The sequence below is a fragment of the Equus przewalskii genome, chromosome 24 (assembly GCF_037783145.1).
Source record: "Equus przewalskii isolate Varuska chromosome 24, EquPr2, whole genome shotgun sequence".
In the NCBI taxonomy this organism is placed as follows: domain Eukaryota; kingdom Metazoa; phylum Chordata; class Mammalia; order Perissodactyla; family Equidae; genus Equus; species Equus przewalskii.
Window position 1 is genome coordinate 33361314 of NC_091854.1, and position 19804 is coordinate 33381117.

Consider the following 19804-nt stretch of genomic DNA (forward strand, 5'->3'; position numbering starts at 1 on the left):
TTTGATATAATTTATGCCACCAATTTATTCAAACAATTACACAAAGACATATATACCAGTTTGTTACAGTATTATTTGTTCTGACATGGAAAATGTGGTTTACGAGAAGATTCTGTTTGTGTATATTATAAAATCCGTCTGCACAGATGTGTGAGACCAACAGGAGGGATGGTGGGTGGACGGGGGTTACTTCTGGAAGAGCAACATTACAGAGCTAAAAGAACGGAGATTATTACTTTCACCTGTACAATTAGAATTTTTTATGATTACATGTTCCTTTAAAAACATGTAAAAAAGGTATAACGTATAAGTTAAAAAAGAGAAAAACAGCAATAAGAAGCAACACTTTTATAACTCACTATGTCAAGGAATCAATGAGAATTAAAATCTATTTTCTAACCTAACACTTTTGAGTCATAGCCAGAAACATAAATAAGGATAGATAATAAAATTTAGAGACTCAAAATAATTTTAAATTGTGATATTTAAATATTGTGCAAAATTTTGGGCCTTTAGCTGAGAAACCATCCTATCTGCCTGCACGTTTTTGCAGCCAAATCCCCTACGTCTAGGTCAACCCCACTCCCTTGGCATTTAGAAGAGATGGATGGAGACAGAGACCCAAACTGAAGAGCAGGAAGTACTATAGAGTGCGCAAAGATCTCTCCTTTGCCTTTTCTTTTTGGTGAGGAAGATTGTCCCTGAGCTAACATCTGTGCCAATCTTCCTCTATTTTGTATGTGGGATGCCACCACAGCATGGCCTGATAAGGGGTGCGTAAGTCCATGCCTGCGATCTGAACCCGTGAACCCCGGGCCACAGAAGTGGAATGCGTGAACCTAATTAACCACTACGTCACTGAGCCAGCCCCCCAAATTGCTCATTTTATCACTGAGCATACCATCTTATTTCATGCAACTGTTGTGTAATCTGCACTGAACAGCAAATGCTTCTACAGTGAGGTTACAGAGGTTCCTGGTACTTTTGCTAACATTCTCCTACGACAAGAGCAAAAATTCACATCTAGAAGCCTTAGATTTATAGCACATATCCACCAGGGAACATTCACAAGGCGCTGGGCTCCGCCTTCAGGGCCCCACCTCGCGGGCAGGGGAGAAGCTGTCCTACGATTCTGACACGCAGCTTTCTTGAGAGCAACTTACAGGGCTGAGGAGATTTATTTGGCAAAATTTCTGAGAAAGGATTTATAGCTTTCATGTTCCCCAGAAAAGAGATCAGAAATGCTGAAGTTTGAGAAGCAAAAAATTTGTATCCTGGAATCAAAAGACATGAAGTTTGAAAGGTTCTTAAAGATATTATTGACTTTTCTTCCATTTTACAGTTAAGAGATGATCAGAGAGATGAAGGGACTTATCCAAGAAAAACAGTTAATTAAAAACATATCGAGTATTAGAAGCCATCTCTCTTACACAAAATAGTACATTTTCAACAAATAAAAACTAAAATACTTATTTTTCCATTCTGTCATCCTTACTTTTGAATTTCAAGTCAATTACCTGGAGTTAATAAACATTTCAAAAAACCTACAGGAAGCAGAGATACGAGATCTAAATGAGAGTTTTCTTTAGGATAATGAAAAATGGCATGAACTTGTGCTGAAACAGATGAGCTGGGCCCTAAGGACGCCTGTGGAAGTACACCGAATAGAACACACGGGCACAGAGGGACCAGGGAAATGCACGTTTACACTGAGGTCAAGCATTCAGTATGGCAGGACCACGGGGAGAAGGGGAGAAGGGGAGAAGCAGTGGCAGAAGCTGGAAAGGGAGTTAAGGACATCTGTTGAAGGACTTTCAATATTATGATAAGGGGTCTGACTACCCCATAAGTCACTGTCTTTTTGTGTTGTATTTAAATTTCATTTAAAAACATATACGGATAACCTAGGGCTGGCCCCGTGGCTGAGTGGTTAAGTGCCGGTGCTCCGCTGCAGGCGGCCCAGTGTTTCGCTAGTTCGAATCCTGGGCGCGGACATGGCACTGCTCATCAAACCACGCTGAGGCAGAGTCCCACATGCCACAACTAGAAGGACCCACAACGAAGAATATACAACTGTGTACTGGGGAGCTTTGGGGAGAAAAAGGAAAAAAAATAAAATCTTAAAAAAAAAAAGTATATGGATAACCTAAATAGTGCAGAAAAAGCATTTGACAAAATACAATGCCACATTTGATTTAAAAAAAAAACCACTTATCAAATTAAAAATGTAAGGGAACTTCCTCATTTTGATCAAGGGTACCGATGAAAACCTACAGCTAAGATCTTATTTAATCATCTAACACTAAAGGCCTTTCCTCTGAGATTGGGGACAAAAAAAAAAAACAAAACAGAAAAAGGGCAGGAGGGGAGCAAAAAGGAAGAAAGGACAAAAGGTCATAAAGATTAAAAAGGAAGAAATAAAACTCCCTATACACAGATGAAATGATTGTTTACCTCTAGAAAATGCTAAAGAATCAACAGAAAACAACTAGAACTAATAAGCTAATTTAGCATGACTATAGGATACAAGGTCAATATACAAATATATAAAAATCAACTGTATTTCTGTATACCAGCAATAAAGGAGAATTTTTTAAAATTTCACTTATAAGAGCACGGAAAAATATAAAATACAGAGGAATACACTTCACTGAAAATGCAAAAGTCCTACAGTGGAAATTACGAAACAATGCAGACGAACAATTAAACGGAGGGATACCACATTCATAATTTGGAAGACTCAATATTGTTATGATGTTTAGCCCTCTTAAATTAAACTATAGATTGAATACAACCTCAATCAAAACATCAGCAGGCTTTCTCCAAAAATATAAATTTAAAAGTTGGTTCCAAGATTCACACGGAAATTCAAAGGACCTATAACAGCCAAAACAATTTTGAAAAATAAGAACCAAATGAGGACTTGGCACAATCTGAGTTCAAGACTTGCTACAACAATGTGGTAATCAAGGCACAAAGGAAAAACAGAAGAACAGAAGAGAACTGAGAGTCTGAAAACAGACACAGTTATGTGGTCATTTGATTTTTTACAAAGGTGCAAAGGAATTCAACGGGAAAGAAGAGTCTTTTTCAACAAATGGTGCTGGAACAACTGGATATTCACAAAGAAAAAATAAACCTCAACCTCTGTCTCACACATGCAAAAATTAATACAAGATGGATCCTAGAACTAAACAGAAAAGCTAAAACTATGAAGTTTTTAGAATGAAAAATAGAATATTGTTGCAACCTGGAGGTAGGTCAAGATTCTTAGCTAGGACAATAACTATGAAAGAAAAAATGAATAAATAAGATTTCATCAAAACTAAGAACTTCTGTGGGCTGGCCTGGTGGCGTAGTAGTTAAGTTCCTGCTCTCTGCTTTGGTGGCCTGAGGTTTGTGGGTTTGGATCCCAGGGACAGACCTATACACAGCTCATCAGTGGCTGTGCTATGGCAGTGTCCCACATACAAAATTGAGGAAGACTGGCACGGATGTTAGGTCAGGGCCAATCTTCCTCACCAAAACAAAAACAAAAAACTAAGAACTTCTGTATGTAAAAAGATACCATCAAGAAAACGAACAAGCCACAGATTGAGGGAAAAGATCCATAAATCATAAATCTGATAAAGAACTAGTATCCAGAACACATAAAGAACTCCTATATTCAATTCAATTATAAAAAGACAAACAACCTAATCAAAAATGAGGAAAGACTTGAATAGACACTCTATAAAAGAATCTATCAGAATGGTAGCTAAGATGCTGAACATGATGAGTCGTCAGGAAAATGCAAATTAAAGCCACAATGAGGAACTACTACAGACCCAGCAGAGCAGCTAAGGATGTGGGACAACCAGAACACACGCACACTGCTGCGGGAATGTTTAATGGCCCAACCACTTGGGTTTCGAAAGCGTTGGTCGATTCTTTTTAAGTTAAACACACAACTTCCCTGTGCCCCAGTAATTTATCATGAATATTTACCTGAGAGAAAGGACAATATTTGTCTTCAAAAAGACCTGTCACATGAATGTTCATAGCAACTTTATTTACTATTGTCAAAATTCCGGAAAAAATCCACAGGCAAAGTGACAAACAGATTGTGGTACAGTTATATAGTGGAATACTATTCAGGAACAAATTACTCATACATGCAACAACTAAGACACACAGTGAACTACTCAGACGTGCTGAGTCAAAGAAGCTGGACACAAAAGGGTACATACTGCACGAGCTCATTTATAGGAAGTTCTAGAGCAGGAAAAACTAATCAAAGGTTAAAAAACCCAAAAACCAATGGAGCGGCTGCCTCCCAGGATGGGGGTGGGAGGTTCCACCGGGAAAGCACGTGAGAAGGGCTTCTGGGAAGGTGGAAATGATGGATGTCTGGGTCATACAGGTGTATACAGTTGTCAAAATTGCACAGATAAAATCTGTGCACTTCATTTTCTGTAAATGTCACCACACCCAGGACTAGAGAAATAGTAACAGCTGAGGGGTGTGCACAGGGAGGTACAGGGCTGCACAAATGGCAGGGTGCTGGTAACCATGGGACCACGTGACGGCTACACAGAAGCATTTCAGTGTACTGTTCTGTTTACTTTGTAGACGTTAAAAAATAACCATAATAAAAGTTTTTGCAAAAGGAAGAAAAAACATGTAAGGGTCTCCATCCCCAGATAAAGTTTTCCTGATAGAACGCTTTTTGATTTTTAATACACACTCATACTTCATAAGGTCTACATATCCTCTCAATATTTTCCAGTAAATGTTTATACAGGAAAAATTTATATCCACATTCCTAACACAAAGTAAAACATTCTAAACAAAATGTTGTGCGGGAAGTCCCAAGCTGCCTTCCAAGAACGAATCACAGGGAGACATCCTGAGCCACAGACTCAGCATCAGCAAGGACGTGCGGTGGACGCTGGGGGAGCATCAAAAACCACGTCACCGACGCGAGCTACTGTGTGTCAGCACTCACATCATTTGCTGATTCTGATGTGATATTAGACACTTTACATCTTAACATGATTATGTGTAACCTATAATAATTATTTTTATTGTATTTTAGCTATATTTTAGGAAATTAGTGGGGCGGGGGGGAGGTTCGACACGTAACAATTTTTCCTGACTTAAAATAATGAGAAATAAGCTCATGGTTACTGTTTTGGGCAGAACATCTGATTTTCAGATTGGATTATTGATTTTAGGCCTACTTCTTAAAAACTGTAATGAAAACACACAAACACAACCACATTTTTGATGAGTTTAAACAGCTGTTTGCTATTGTTAGTCAAATTTGGAATACGAATTGCATTAACAGTTTTCTTTCAGGCTTTGTGCCTTATGATTGCATAGTGACTGTGAGAAATTTCTCTTGTGCAAATAAAGCAAAATACAAAAATAAATTATATCTTGAGGCTGATATAAGAAAATCCTTCTCTGTAATCTAAAAGCATATCTTCCCAGACTGCATTCCAGTTGGGTCACGGTGACCCACGAGGAAGTGGGGAGGAGCCTGGAGACAGGAGGGCACGAAGCGGGGGAACCAGCCCAACGCGGCTCATGAGACCTGAGGAAAACTGCAGGAGAGCCTCCAGCAGCTCTGCTGAAAACCAGTCATCCCTTCCAAACGGCAAGTCTCTTCCCCAGCACACATTCTCTATCCCTATTTTTCTATTTTTTCACAGCAATCTAAGTTTCTCCAATCGTCTTCATTTTTTACTTTCTGCTTTCATGGTACTTTCTCTCCGATATTTAAGATAACGTGGCTCACTGTAGAGATCCCACATAAAGCTTCTGTAGGGCAATAATGAAATGAAACGACTTCATTCCTCTAAGAGATCAGGAAGAACATAGATTTTTAGCCTAAGTATTTCAGTGGCATAAGGACAATGAAGTATGACTAAATAATTCAAAACTCTTCCCCCAACAAGCTAGAGACAGAAACAAAAATTGCAGAAATAGAGCCCAAAGCTCCCTGCAGGGAACACAGAGAAGAATGAGATCACCCAGTATGAGCTGGGCACACACAGTATTTCCCGCAACCTGAAAATAAAACTTTTCTGTAATGGTGCTAAGGGGGAAGCTTTTAAATTATGAAGTTTAGAAGCTCTCAAATTGGGCAAGAATAAACAGACTCAAAACAGATTATTTTTCTTCTTTGGTTCTTGAGAGATGGGTATTTTTTCACTGATTAGCATTCTTCTCTTAATGAATTCAAAGTGGAATTAAATTTTAAGAGAAAAAGAGTAACACAGAATGGTATTGTGAGAAACTAACTCAGATATTTTAAATTGGTACTGGATTGACTGCATTAATCGGGATCTACCAAAACTACAAAATGATGAGAGATTCGCTTTCTCCCTTCTAGAATCTTTAATCCAGAACTGAACTTCAGAACACAGCCTTTGGGGTCAGAAAGACCAGTATTGCATGTTGTTTCTGCCCTTTTATGCCTCGGTTTCCTTATCAGTAAAATGGGGATTAAAACAGCATGACTTTCACAGGGTTGTTGTGAAAGCTGACAGAGAGGACGCACGTGAAGAAGTCAGCACGGCCTCACAAAAGTGAGTACTCAGTGTCGGCTCCACTCCCAGTGCAGCTCCTCCTCCCACAACGTTCTCGAACGTGCACGTCTCTTTGTAGCTCAAGCTGGATACAACACGATGGATTACGTAGGGAAGATGATTCAGCAAGACTCAGAGAGCTACTGGTGGCAATGCTGCGATGACCAGAGGACCACACTGAAGAAAGGGAGATGCTGCACACGCAGCAGAGCTCCCACCACTGTCCCCGCATGCGGCTGACCACTCAGCCGGCACCACCGTCTTCCGTTGACTCAGAGTGGTGAATTAGGCTACAGGCTATTTCAAGAGTCACAAAATGGGGTGCCTTTAGCTTTGCACACGGAAAGGTCATGTTCAGGACCTGCCCACTGTATTTATTTTTGTCAGGTGTGGTCAACCAATTTTTTAACAACCTTAAGATATAATAGACACACAATAAATCACATATTGAAAATGTAAAGTTTGATACGTTTTGACACTCATGAAACCATTGCCACAATAAAACTTTGCTCAGTTCATTTTCACATTTTAAGCTATTATAAACCTGTCTCTTAATAAAACTGTAGGAAAAATAATTTTATTGCAATTTTGAAATCCTTCACTCTTCCTTCTCTTCCTCAAAGCAGTGTTTCTACAATGGGACGTTTTATTCCACGAGGTCTCCCAGGGTGTAATTACTGCACTCAGAAGTACACTTTATAAAATCTCGTCCGTGTGGTGAGGACCTAACACTGCCAATCTAAGATGACAGACGCTCCTGACGGCAAATCAGAAAGAACCTCACCTGTGGACGCACAAAAGCTAGTGGTTTATGACTACTGCACTGTGCTTCCAAATCACACGTAAGTCTTCCGAAAGATCTCAAAAATAATTCACTGGCAACAAACAGAGTGTGACGGATCAGCCGTTAGGGCTGGTGCAGTGAGAAGGGCCCTTAGGTAGGACTCTTGTCATGAAGCAGCTACGTGTACCCGGGGCAGCCACTTAATTTCTATCGTTTCAGGTTTTTCCTCTCATAAATACTAGATAGTAAGATCTGAGTTTATCTGTAGTTCTATGTCTTAACTCCTGGCAAATACAGGAAGTATGTATGTATTTATTTTTGGTGAGGAAGATTGGCCCTGAGCTAACATCTGTTGCCAGTCTTCCTCTTTTTCTGAGGAAGATGGGCCCTGTGCTAACATCTGTGCCCATCTCCCTCTATTTTGTATGTGAGATGCCACCACCGCATGGCTTGAGGAGCGGTGGATAGGTCCACACCTGGGATCTGAACCCACAAACCCTGGGCTGCTGAAGCGGAGTGTGCAAATGTAACCACTAGACCACCAGGCTGGCCCCAAATGCCTTTTATTTTTAATGGTTCTGAAACAAACACATTATATGCATGCAAAAACAACAAGATTTAATCTGGGTTATCCTGCAGGTAAATGTTACACAGGGAACGGACTTCGTCAGTCTGGAAGGGTGTGGGAGTCAGACAAGACACAGCTCTTCGTGCCAGCCCAATCAGTTGTGCACTTCTTGTGCCACCCACGCTGTTCCTTCCGGCTGCTTCTGCAACCTGACACATCACTCCAGCTCCCCACACAGCTCCATCCGCTCTCTCTTCCCACACTCGCACCGTAGGGAAGAGTATAAATAAACCCTATATTCATTTGACAGCACCATGCCCAGGCCTGTGTATTTTCTGGCACTAATTGCTTAGGGAAAGCCAACACTCTAGTGCAAGCCTCATTCCAGTCTACATGGTAATTATATGCTAATGCCGTTGGAAATTAATTCGGAACCCCCACACTAGCACCACAGTAAAGGGTAAGGAAGCTGAGATCTAATCACGTTTTCTTCTGGGGGCTTAACGCAAGATTTCCTTTATACAGGAACTGGGCCATCGGTCGAGAGAACTTGCTGACTGCTCCTCCACGCTGACAATGCAGTCCCATGGCTACAAAACTGCGGCGAATGTCGTGCCAAAAACCGGAAATGGCGCTACAAAGAAGCGGAATTTCTGACTTCAAAGAGGCCACGACGTACATTCGACCACTCTCTTTTCTACCTCCCATAAGTTAACCTCATCTTATGGTATAAAAGTCAGATCAACTCTTAATAAATGGAGGCTGTGAGCAAAGTAACAACATAACAGCAACAACAAAGCGACAATGAGAAATAACAAGAGCAAATGGTAGAGCTGCAAAAATAATCAAGACACGATAGCTTTACCTCAACTGAGGAGAGAAAGCACAAAGTTAAACGGACTGTGGGTGGGTGAGCAAAGGCAAGATGTGCTCTCGCCCAGAAGCCTAGTGAGTGCCACGCTGAGGCCCGAGGTAAGAGCCGCCCACATATCGCGGCGTCCTTCTACAGTGGAGCCCCTGCAACACCCGAGAACAGCTGCGGGAACGCTGGCGTTAGCTCTCCTGGCACTCATGGTCAAATCAATTTCCTGTTCTCAGTTTAAAAGCACACTGGATGTGATAGCATGCTCTATACAAATTCCTCATATATCAGCTATGAAAACTAACCTCAATTCCTCAGCTATAAAAAGTAACCAGGAAAATGTTTCCCACACAATTTTTCCCCCTGTCATCCCTGACCTAGAGCCAAAGTCACGTGAGAAGATGGGTTATAACTGCTTAGAAATCCAGTATGTGCATTTCCCATCCTCTCGGCTTTTCAAGACGCCGCACGGAGCTGCTGAGGAAGAAGAAGATGGCTGCCCTCTGGGAGAAGCCTTCAGAGACAAGTGTATTAATGCAGGCAAACTAAGGAGAATGAAATACACAAATCCACATGAAAATATTATTTTATAGATAACATCAGCTGAAATGCATTACGGCGTCACTCTGTGCCAGACACCGTGCAGAACTTGACAAATCCTCTCTCATGAATTCTCACAGCAACACCCTCTGAGGCCGAGGCGACATCACTAGAGTGCACGGTCTACGAGGGCAGGCGGTGCGGCTCTCGCCCTCCCAGGTAAAGCCAGCACTCTGCTCACAGACTGCCTCCTACACGACAGGTGCACGTACCATACACGCGAATGAATAAATAATTTCCGTTGATAAAGGAAGTAACTGAGGGTTAGAGAAGATAAACAGCTAGGCAAAGATATATGACACAGGCATCTGTGTCCCAACATATTTTTATCTGTTATCTTTTTTTTAAACAGGAGAATCAGTGGGGAGTACAAGGGGATTAACTCATTGCCAGGTTTGATCTTCTTGCTCTTCCCCTCTCTGAATGGAGGTCAAGTTGCTGAATAGCAACAAAGGGCCAATCTCAGAGGCAAGGGCAGGAACTGGAGGGGTCCCATATGGCAAGAGGTTAATGCTCCTTCTCACCCAGGAGAGCTCTTCTGCCTCCAGCCTGGCCAATAGACACCTAACATCTCTGTCTGTGAGGGAGGAATGTGACTTAACCAACAGGCAACTCTGTGCGACGCACTACGTTATGCCCCTTCTGAAATGGAGCCAATAACTGAAAGAACTGGGAAAGGTCAGAGCAGGTCTTACAAGTCCAGAGCTCGAGCCGTGTACACAGTGTCGGCTTCTGCACACGGCCTGCACAACACTCATTACCCCGCAGCCTCAGCTTGTCTGTTACCCGCACCCAATAAAACTTCAGACGGAGAAACAAGGCACCAATGCTCCCTCAGGTCTGGATCCCATAGGCCATTCCACCTCAAGTCTTAACGAGGTCTAGAGCACAAACGTGGAGTCTTCGAGCTGTCAATCAGAGCCTCGGGAACATTCCTTCACACCTCGCAAGGCAGGAAACTTGTGTGCGCACAACACAGCGGGGTGACCTGACACATGCGATTCCCTACAGATCGGGCATCGTAAATCAGGATTCTCAAGGGTCTGCACAAACGAGGCTTGGCTGAAGCACACGGGGGACACAGTGCTTAGAGCACCGATCTAGGAGTCTGGCAAGCCTGGGTTCTTACTGAAACTTGGTACCTTAGTTCTGTGATATTAGGCAAGCTACGCAGTTTTCTTATCCATAAAATGGGGATAATGATGCTACTCACTATATAGGGCTCTTACGAACGCTGAATTCAAACGTGCGTGCGCATGGCGTGGTGCTGGCTACTGCCAGTAAATCAACTTTACGTTCAACATTGTCACCACCACCATCACTTAAGTCTCATCTGAGGAAATAAACTTGCAGTGATGAATTACATTGGTTAATACATACTGTCCCCTTCAATTTTTATTTATTTAATGACTGTTAGTCAGTACTACTACCCAACGTGAGTCCCTTTCCTGACGCTCCTTTACAAAAGAACAAGACAAGAAAGGTAACTCCAGAAGTGACTCTTCGTGGAAACAGGTTTTAAACAGGGAGAAACTGCCAGGGCTTGGAAAACAGGTGGACACTAAGGGTCTGACAGTTGTGTCTGACTAGCTTGGGCTGTAGATGTTATCAGGCAAGTCGAATTACAGATGACTGTGGATTCTACTCTGAGTAGACTGAAGAGGGAACTGTAAAATGCAAAATCAGCAAGCTCTCACTTTCAGCAGTCAGATGCTTGGTGCCTGGTGACCCAGCTCCCTAAACGTGCGGTGCTGGGGCATCGCATCCACGAGGGCTCAGAGCGCACTGGTCAACACAGAGCCAAGAAGTCACAATGCCTGACACTGAATCCTAGCACCATCGTTTACTCTGGGAGCTCGCCAGTGAGACAGGTTGCTGTGTTTGCTATCGAGTACATATCAGCTGTTATTATTATTTTTTATCTTGTAGCGCAACAATCTCTTCATGTCTGTTTTCTTCCTCTAGACTGTGAGCTATCTGAATGAAGGGACCGGACGTATTCATCTCTTCTTCTGCATTCAGTTCTCAATGACACTCAAAAAATGTTAGCTGAATGAATGAGTGATTGAACAAGCAAATGAGTATCAAACTAAGATAAACTCAGAACAGAAACCCTGACTTTCAGTTTAGGAAAATAAGAATAACCTTTGCAGATTATTGATGAAATCATCTAGAGAGTAACCAGCAGAGGACCAGTCACCTCCTCAGCTTCTCTTATCTCTGCCCTGTTCCTAAGTAAGGAACCTATGCGGCCTTAACCCCATCACCTGCTTCACAGATACTAACCAATCCTTGACAACCAGTTCACCAAGTTTTGTTGGCTTTAATACCTTCCCCAAAAACTACATGACAACAACAAAAACAAATCCATACTTACGGTCAGTTCAAAACCCAAAGAGAATTTTGATAAACACTAGCAATATTAGATTAATACACAAATTAGTTTTGAACATTTTGGAATTTATATTAAAAACAAGCCCTATTCTTGTAAAATGTTTCCATGAGACTTTACTTAAGGGCTCCTAAATTATTTTGTGAGACTGGTTTTCACTCAAGCAGCAAATAGCATCTGCAAGCAGCAAAATGATTTACATTTTTGCTTTGGAAAACGATTTTCAATAGTTTAAGCAAACATAATTAGTAACCTCCTTCCCCTCATTTTCCTTACATTATCCACTTACATTATCCCTTTCCCTGCACCCGAAGAGAAAGGAAGAACACGCGCCCCTCACCTCTACCAGTTCATCTCCAATCCGCATGCGTCCGTCCGTGGCAGCGGGTCCTTCCGGGTTAATTCCCACCACAAATATGCTCATGCGCGACCTGTCTTTATTCCCAGCAAGGCTGAGTCCAAGTCCATTCTTATCCTTTTCCAGTTCAATAATGTGCAATTCTCCAGGCAGGTCTGCATATCTTTGTCTAATTTTTTCTATTTAAAAAAAAAAGGTAAAAAAATTTTAAATAGAGCTGCAGAATCTATGTTACAGAGACATCAACACTTCCCCATCCTCACTGCGATTCCTGTACAATGAAAGGTCCCTTTTTGAGAATGAAGTGCTTGAGGTCTTCTAGCCTTATGCACAGTTTACAGATGGAAATGATTTTATTCCCATCTAAGAAGGTCGGCTCACCCATAACATCTTCTCTAATTCTCCAGGGTCAGACCGGCCCAGACCGTCCACCCACCAAGTTCTTAACTAAGACAGTCAACACAATGTGGTGGAAATCCCGGCCTCCCCACCCCCTCTCCAAAAAAAAAGAGGGGGTGGGGCAAAGAGTATTTACTGAGCATGAGACAAGTGTTCGGTCCTGGAGATACCATGCTGCACAAAACAGACACGGTTCCCCTTCTCATGGACTTGCAGTCCAGTAGGAAAGAAAATCAACAATTAACTTCTGAACAATTACATTTCTTTAAAGTATACAAAGGGTACAAAACAATATTGTGTGTTATGCGACTAAAAACAAGAGGAATTGAGGATGTTGGTTTGGCTGTCAGATCTGAATTCAATACTCAAATCTACCACTTAGTCAACATCCAATAATTAATGCACTATTTTATGTCTACGCAATTCTACTGCTTTATCTGTAAAATGGGATAATACCCACTACATGGATGTTGGGAAAATGAAATAAAACACACAGTAAAGGACTCAGTGGCTCATGGCTGATAAGTCTTCTGTGACTCTTTTATTCCGCCTCGTGTCTCACCTTGCCACCTCCACTCTAAGGTCTAAATGACCTACTTTAGGAGCTGGCTGACTGCGCTTCACTTATCTTGGTTCTGTGCAACAAACCACACTGGCAGGCCAAGGAGGAAAATGATACTGCTGTGAGCACGTCTTGCCCCCCATGGCACCAGCTCAGGCCCTGGGTGCTGCTGGGGCTCCGAGGCTTGCCATCACCGCTGGGGTAACGCAGTCGCCTCAGCAGCAGCGTAACACGTCAGTACGCTGTGGCCGTCCTGGAACTCTCTCTGCCAGTCGAATGCTCGACTTAGGCTGACTGCCCTCAGAGGGAACCTTGCAAATTGAAAGCTTAGCTCAAATAATTAATCTTTAGGGGGTGGGGGAGGAAGACAGCCTAGTGCATTGTAAGAGACACCTAAGAGACACCGCCTTACAAGAGTACACAAATTTAAACTTGTAAAAACTACTTTACGCATAAATTTACATTAAATGAATTAACCATAAATGGCTGCTTATTTTAGAAAGAGAATAACCTTGTCTGCTTTACAAGGATTTTGAAGAGAATCTTAAAGAATTTTCACTGATAAAGCTTACTATTAACAATAAAGGACACATTTAGCAAAATACAGCAAAATAAAGAACTTAGAATGTAACAAAACTGTCCTCTATATCGGAAAAAAATTAAGCCACATTAACAATGAAGTAAATAAACTCAATGTATTTTTGTTGTTCAACAGCAAGAACAAGATGCTAAGCAGGTGCTTTAATGAACAGAGACCTACAGGACATGCCTTTCCCTCGAGATGCTTCACAGCAAACAGGGCCGGCAAACATTATCACAAAAAATATCAAACAACTACAACTATTTAAACAGAAGTTCTGACTACTGCAAGTGCTGGTCACGCCATAAATACTCCTCTATTACTGAACTAGCTCAGTGAATGACACTAAATGAATTGTGCTAGCAACAACTGGTATTAGGGTTCCAAGAACTGACATGGCTCGAAGAATGTGCGCAGCTTTGAACAAGGTACAGGACTTGGTCATGTGAGAAGAATCCCACAGGTGGAATGGAAGTGGACAAGCAGATGTGCAGGTGGAGGTGGAGGAGAATGTGAGGGCCCATTTGGCTGAACTGAAAGTTCTCTGGGTTAGCGGGTGGGTGATAAGAACTAAGTCTAAGGTTAAAAGGTTAATTCATAGATTATTTACAGAAATAATATCCCAATTCAGGGACTCTGCAGAGGTGCCTGGAAGGCCCAGGGATGGGGCCTCGAGAGGACACTGGGTTTAAGACCTCTTCTGCCAGATCCAACCAGAGCAATCATGCTTTCACCTGCTTTGTTTATTGGATTATAGGGTAAGACAGTTAAGAAATGATACAACAGCTAAGAAAAAAAATAAAACCAAAATTGTAATGCATCCCTTTCAGAAAACAATAAAGCAGAAAAAGATTCTTCAAAAGAGATACCAAAGGGGCCGGCCCCGTGGCCTAGCAGTTAAGTTTGGCACACTCCACTTCAGCGGCCCAGGTTCAGCTCCTGGGCGTGGACCTACACCCCTTGTCAGCAGTCATGCTGTGGTGGCAACCCACGTACAAAACAGGGGACGATTGGTGCAGATGTTAGCTCAGGGCGAATCTTCCTCAGGAAAAAAAAAAAGATACTGAAGACTTTAACAACACAATGAGCTCAAGGTATCAGAGATAAGAAAACTCCATATCTGACAGACAGAAAGTACACATTTTGGGGAAGCATACACAGAACAGTTAAAGAAACAGACTGTGATTTGGGCCATAAAAGAAACTTCAGTTACTCTCAAAGAGTCAATGCCGTAAGGCTGTGTCTTTGAACATAGCGCAATAAGACTATGATAAACTATGAATTAACAACAAAATAACTTTAAAATTCCCTTGTGTTTAGAAATGAATTAATGTTAGTTAAAAGTCCTTTTAGTTAGCTAAAACGGAAATAATACAGGAAATTAAGAAATATAGTATTGACAATTGAATAAAAATTATAATTCTAGATATCAAACTTGAGACACAGCTAAAGAAGAACTTAGAAGGCTATATATAATTTTGAATAATTTTTTGGAAAATAAGTTAAAAAAATTAAGTTAAGCATTACAACCAAGAAGTTAGAAAAAGAGCTACCTCGTCATTGTAAAGAAACAAGAAGAGAGAAAATAGTAAAGATAAGGGCATCTGTTAATGAAAATAGAACCATTGCCCCCAGTCAAAACTAAACCACACACAGAACAAAAATGCTACAATAAAGATTAATGAAATTAAAACCTGGTTCTTTGAAAACATTAATAAGACAAACACTGCAAAAACCGATCAAGGAAAAAAATAGATGATACAAATCAATTCCAGAACTAGAAAGGGGAAATAACTACACACAGATTTTTAAAAATAAGATTATTATGGATAGTATATCAACGTGAACTAAATGCCGGCACATTTTAAAATCTACATGACACAGATAAATGCCTCAAAATTTAAAATGCCACATTTAGTGCAAGAATAAATGTAAAACCGCAACAGAACAGTAATTATTAAAGAAACTGAAATGACAGCCAAGGATATTCTTTCAAAAAAAAAAAAAAAGCCAACACAGTCCTAGGTATCTTTTTCTTTTTTTGGTGAGGAAGATTGGCCCTGAGCCAACATCTGTGCCAATCTTCCTCTATTTTGTATGTGGGATGCTGCCACAGCATGGCCCAATGAGTGGTGTGTAGGTCTGCACTCAGGATCGGAACCTGTGAACCCCAGACCGCTGAAGCAGAGTGCATGAATTTAACCACTATGCCACCAGGCCAGTCCCCAGTCCTAAATATCTTTACATTTGAATTCTATCAGATTTCTAGTTTTCATGAATTTTTATCCTATGTAAGTTGTTCTAGAACACGGAAATGTAGGGAAAAAAAAAAGCTATCCACCTCATTTTTTGAAGCTAGTAGAATTCTGATTCTGATTTTAAAAACAGAGAGAAATCAAGAAAAAAAAATTATAGTCTTTTTAATCTTGATTATAGATGCAAAAACCTTTTTTAAAAAAAGATAATTGAATCAAGTTTGTTAAAAATATTTAATGTGACCTCTATGATATAGCCAATATTTGACTATTTTCTGACCTAAGAAATAGCAATTTCATAGGATTCAATCTAAGAACACATTATGAAGAAGAGTGTATCCCAGGAATGCAAGGATAGTTAAATATCAGAAATTTTTTCAATGAAAATCATCCCATTAATAAACTAAAGCAGAAAAGCTGAAAGATGTTAATAGATGGAAAAAGCATTTGAGAAGGTATAACATTTATTAAGATTTTTTTTAATTACCCCTAAACGGCTGACAAACTAGAAGATTCTTTCTGAACTCGAATTTATAAATAGAAAATACAACAGGAAAAGATATTTGCAGCATCTAAAACAAATAGGGAATTAACATTCAGAGAACTTCTACAAATCAAGCAGAAAAAGATAGCAACCCCAATAGAAATCTGGTCAAAAGATGTAAAACTCAAAAGGCTCACAGACGTGAAGAAATGCTCAAAGTCATCAATAATTATGGAAATGCAGATTAAAATGAGATCCCAGTTTAAACTATTAGACTGGCAACCATCTGAGATCTGGACCATTAAGCCTTAGCAGAGACAGGAGGACCCTGGAAACTCACGCTCTGGAGTCGGGAGGGCTGGACGGTGGGGCCACCTGAGAGAGCAGCCTGGCACGACTTCATCAAGTTAAGCATACACACGCTCTACACACCAGCAAGTCCACCCTTGGGGATGTACATCCCAGTGAACTCTTACACAGTCTCGAGGGGACAATGGGCAGACGTTAATCACAACGCTACTGAGACAGCAGGGAGCTGGTGGTAACCTGGGTGCCTGTCACTGGGAGAGAAGATGGATGAAAGGTGTTGGATGGACATTGCAGTGCGCTATCAGCAGACAGAAGCAATTAATTGGAAGTAGTAACACAAAGAGATTTTTAATACAGTGCTGAATGAAAAGGAGGAAAAACAGCATGGGGTCAGTATCATTTATGTGATACCATTTATGAAAATTAAGATTACTGTGCAAAAAACCACAATCATATTTTGGAAGTGCGTATACAAAGACACAAATGTTGAACACATTAGAATTATAGTGGGGAGAAAGAAATAGAAATAAAAGGGAGCAAAGAAAATTGGACAGGGCGCCAGCAGACCAGTGATGGCAATGTGCCATGAGGAAGGGTTATATTTAATGCCCCTGAGGTCTGAAAAAAAATGATGCTGAGAAAGGCTTTGGTGTTGTATTAATACAGAAAGACTTCCAGGTTCAAAACTCCTCTACCTGTTCAACCTTCAGAGAAAAAAACAGCCGTCATAGTCACTAACTACATATTCAACCACTCAGGCATGCAGATGATCAATGACATGAGGGATCCTCCTCTGGTAAAATACGGCTCCATCACGATCGTGCTGCGAATGCTGCATCTCTCATCAGCACGTCCTCGTGGCAGAGCGGCCATACTGAGGGCTGAGGGCTGGCAGTCAGTTCAAATCCCAGCTGAGGCACTTGACACCACTGGATCCTTGGACCAATCCCTGAACCTCTATGAACTGCAGAGTTCTTATTTGTAAAATGGGGGTTACCTTAAAAATGGATGTTACCTAAAAATTCCTGGGACACAGGGGTCCAAATATGTTAGGAGGAAAAACCCATGATTTTGTTTCCAGGATTTAGTTGTGTTGAGGTTTCACATTAGTCTTCAGTTGGTGATGAAGCTGCTCTTTTCTTCTTTAACTTTGTCTGTCTTGAGGAAAATTGAGACTTGAGGAAGGAAGCAATGGCTCCCCCACGATGGCATGACAGAAGCAGGTACGCAGTCCTCCAGCGGGAACCACTGCAGGAAGGGGCTGGCTCCACTCTCCCCCAAAATCTCTTCCCTGAGTTACTCATATGGAGGAGTCCCCAGGACAACTTTGCAAGTGCAGAGAAATCACATCACCGGATCAGTGTTTGTCCCCATGTTATGTAGGCCAGTGAGATGGCTTTAAAATTGCGTGCTAGGGGCTGGCCCTGCGGCCTAGTGGTTAAGTTCGGCACACTCTGCTTGGGCGGGCCAGATTTGGTTCCCGGGCCTGGACCTACACCACTCATTGGTAGCCACGCTGTGGCAGTGACCCACATACAAAATAGAGGAAGACTGGCACAGATGTTAGCTCAGGGTGAATCTTTCTCAGCAAAAACAAACAAACAAAAAAAACAAAACAAAACTCTGTGCTAGTCAAATGCAGAATTAAAACCCTTTCTATAGCTTCAGGTGGAGAAGATGAAGTTCTCAGGATGGATGGTGGTCACAGTTGCACAAGAATGTGAACGTACTTAATTCCACTGAACTTTACACTTAAAAATGGTTAAAACGGTAACTTTCTTATGTATATTTTACCACGCCCCCCCCACCCCGCCCCCGCCACACACAAAACCTATCTATAGGCTTAAAAGACTCTTCAAAAAATTGGTTCCCTTATCAGGATCCCATCAAGGACTAAGGTATAGCTTTATTATCCTGAATTTTTAAAACCAGCAGCTCTATTTTTCTGTCCAATGTTTTGTTCTGACATGACTATAATCCCATTTGCTCAATTAACAAATATTGATTGAATCCAAATTCTTTTCAGGCTTGTGATACAAACGGAACTCTATGGAATTTGTTTTCAAGGATCTTAAAATCTATCATGAGAGACAAGCACACATATATAACTACTTATAATTCAGAGAGACAAGAGCTATGAGAAAAACACCAGCAGTTGAAGTCACCCATCTGTTTCACAGAGTTGTCAGGAAAACCAACTGAAGTCTGCAAATGACACTGAATATCACAGATAATCTAGCCAGCTCTCAATCTGTCGGTCAGATACACCTTCCACTGCATCAGGCCCAAACCTCATTTTAGTCGACATTTCCAATAATCCTGCATCCAACTTCTTCCCACTTCGTTTGCCTAAATACTAACAAATGACTAATGCAGCTTTCCTTGACTGCTTTTAATTATCATTACTTTTATAGGAGAAGGCAGTAAGCTCAACAGAATAAAGCTCAGCGAAAAAGCAAATCCCATAACAATAAAGGGCTGCGCATACCTGGATGGTGATCAAGCCTTCTTCATAATTTATTGGGGACCCGCTAAAGTGGCAGAAACTATGCTGAATCTTTCAATAAAATTTCTCCTTTCATGCTGAAAACTACTCTATCAGGTCAGAATTACCACGTCTGCATTCTAGATGTGGGAAATAAGATCTGAGATGTTAAATAACTTGCCCAAGGTCACCCAGTTAGTGACTCATACAATAAGGATGCAAACCCAGTTTTGTCTGTCTGTCTTCACAGTATATCTGAAAGTATCTTTTTACACTACTTATTTATTTCTACTTCCCCATCCTGGAATATAAACTCCATGGGGCTCCTGTCCATCCAGATCACTGCCGTCTTCTCACCTGAAACAGTGCTTGGCATATGTCAGGCTGTTAATATATGCAACAGATGCCTGTCAAAAGCATAAATGGACAGATCCTAAGGTCTTCTTCAATTGCTATGCTGTACTGTGCTGCCAACGCCCCAAACAATATGATAGAAAAGTGATTTGAGACCTAAAAGCATTAGACATACACAGTTTTTTCCAAAGACAATGCATTCTTTCAGTTAAAGGAAGTAGAAGAAAATGGTTTCTT

The 19804-nt window shown here is 41.2% G+C and overlaps 1 protein-coding gene and 1 long non-coding RNA gene across 12 annotated transcripts in view; one reads left to right on the plus strand and one right to left on the minus strand.

Annotated features, from left to right (window-relative positions):
• Positions 1-19804, minus strand: part of PATJ (PATJ crumbs cell polarity complex component) — a 303918-nt gene that overhangs the window by 122209 nt on the left and 161905 nt on the right. For all 11 annotated transcript variants that reach the window (XR_011532436.1, XR_011532435.1, XR_011532437.1 and 8 more), the window contains one exon: positions 12122-12318. Coding sequence is in view for 8 of the 11 variants with exons in the window: in XM_070592216.1 (XP_070448317.1) it covers positions 12122-12318 (197 nt within the window). In the remaining 3 variants the exon portion in view is untranslated. The remainder of the gene's footprint in view (positions 1-12121; positions 12319-19804) is intronic.
• Positions 5509-7150, plus strand: LOC103557647 (uncharacterized). The gene is made up of 3 exons (XR_546534.2): positions 5509-5641; positions 6516-6575; positions 6655-7150. It is a non-coding gene; the product is annotated as an uncharacterized lncRNA (long non-coding RNA).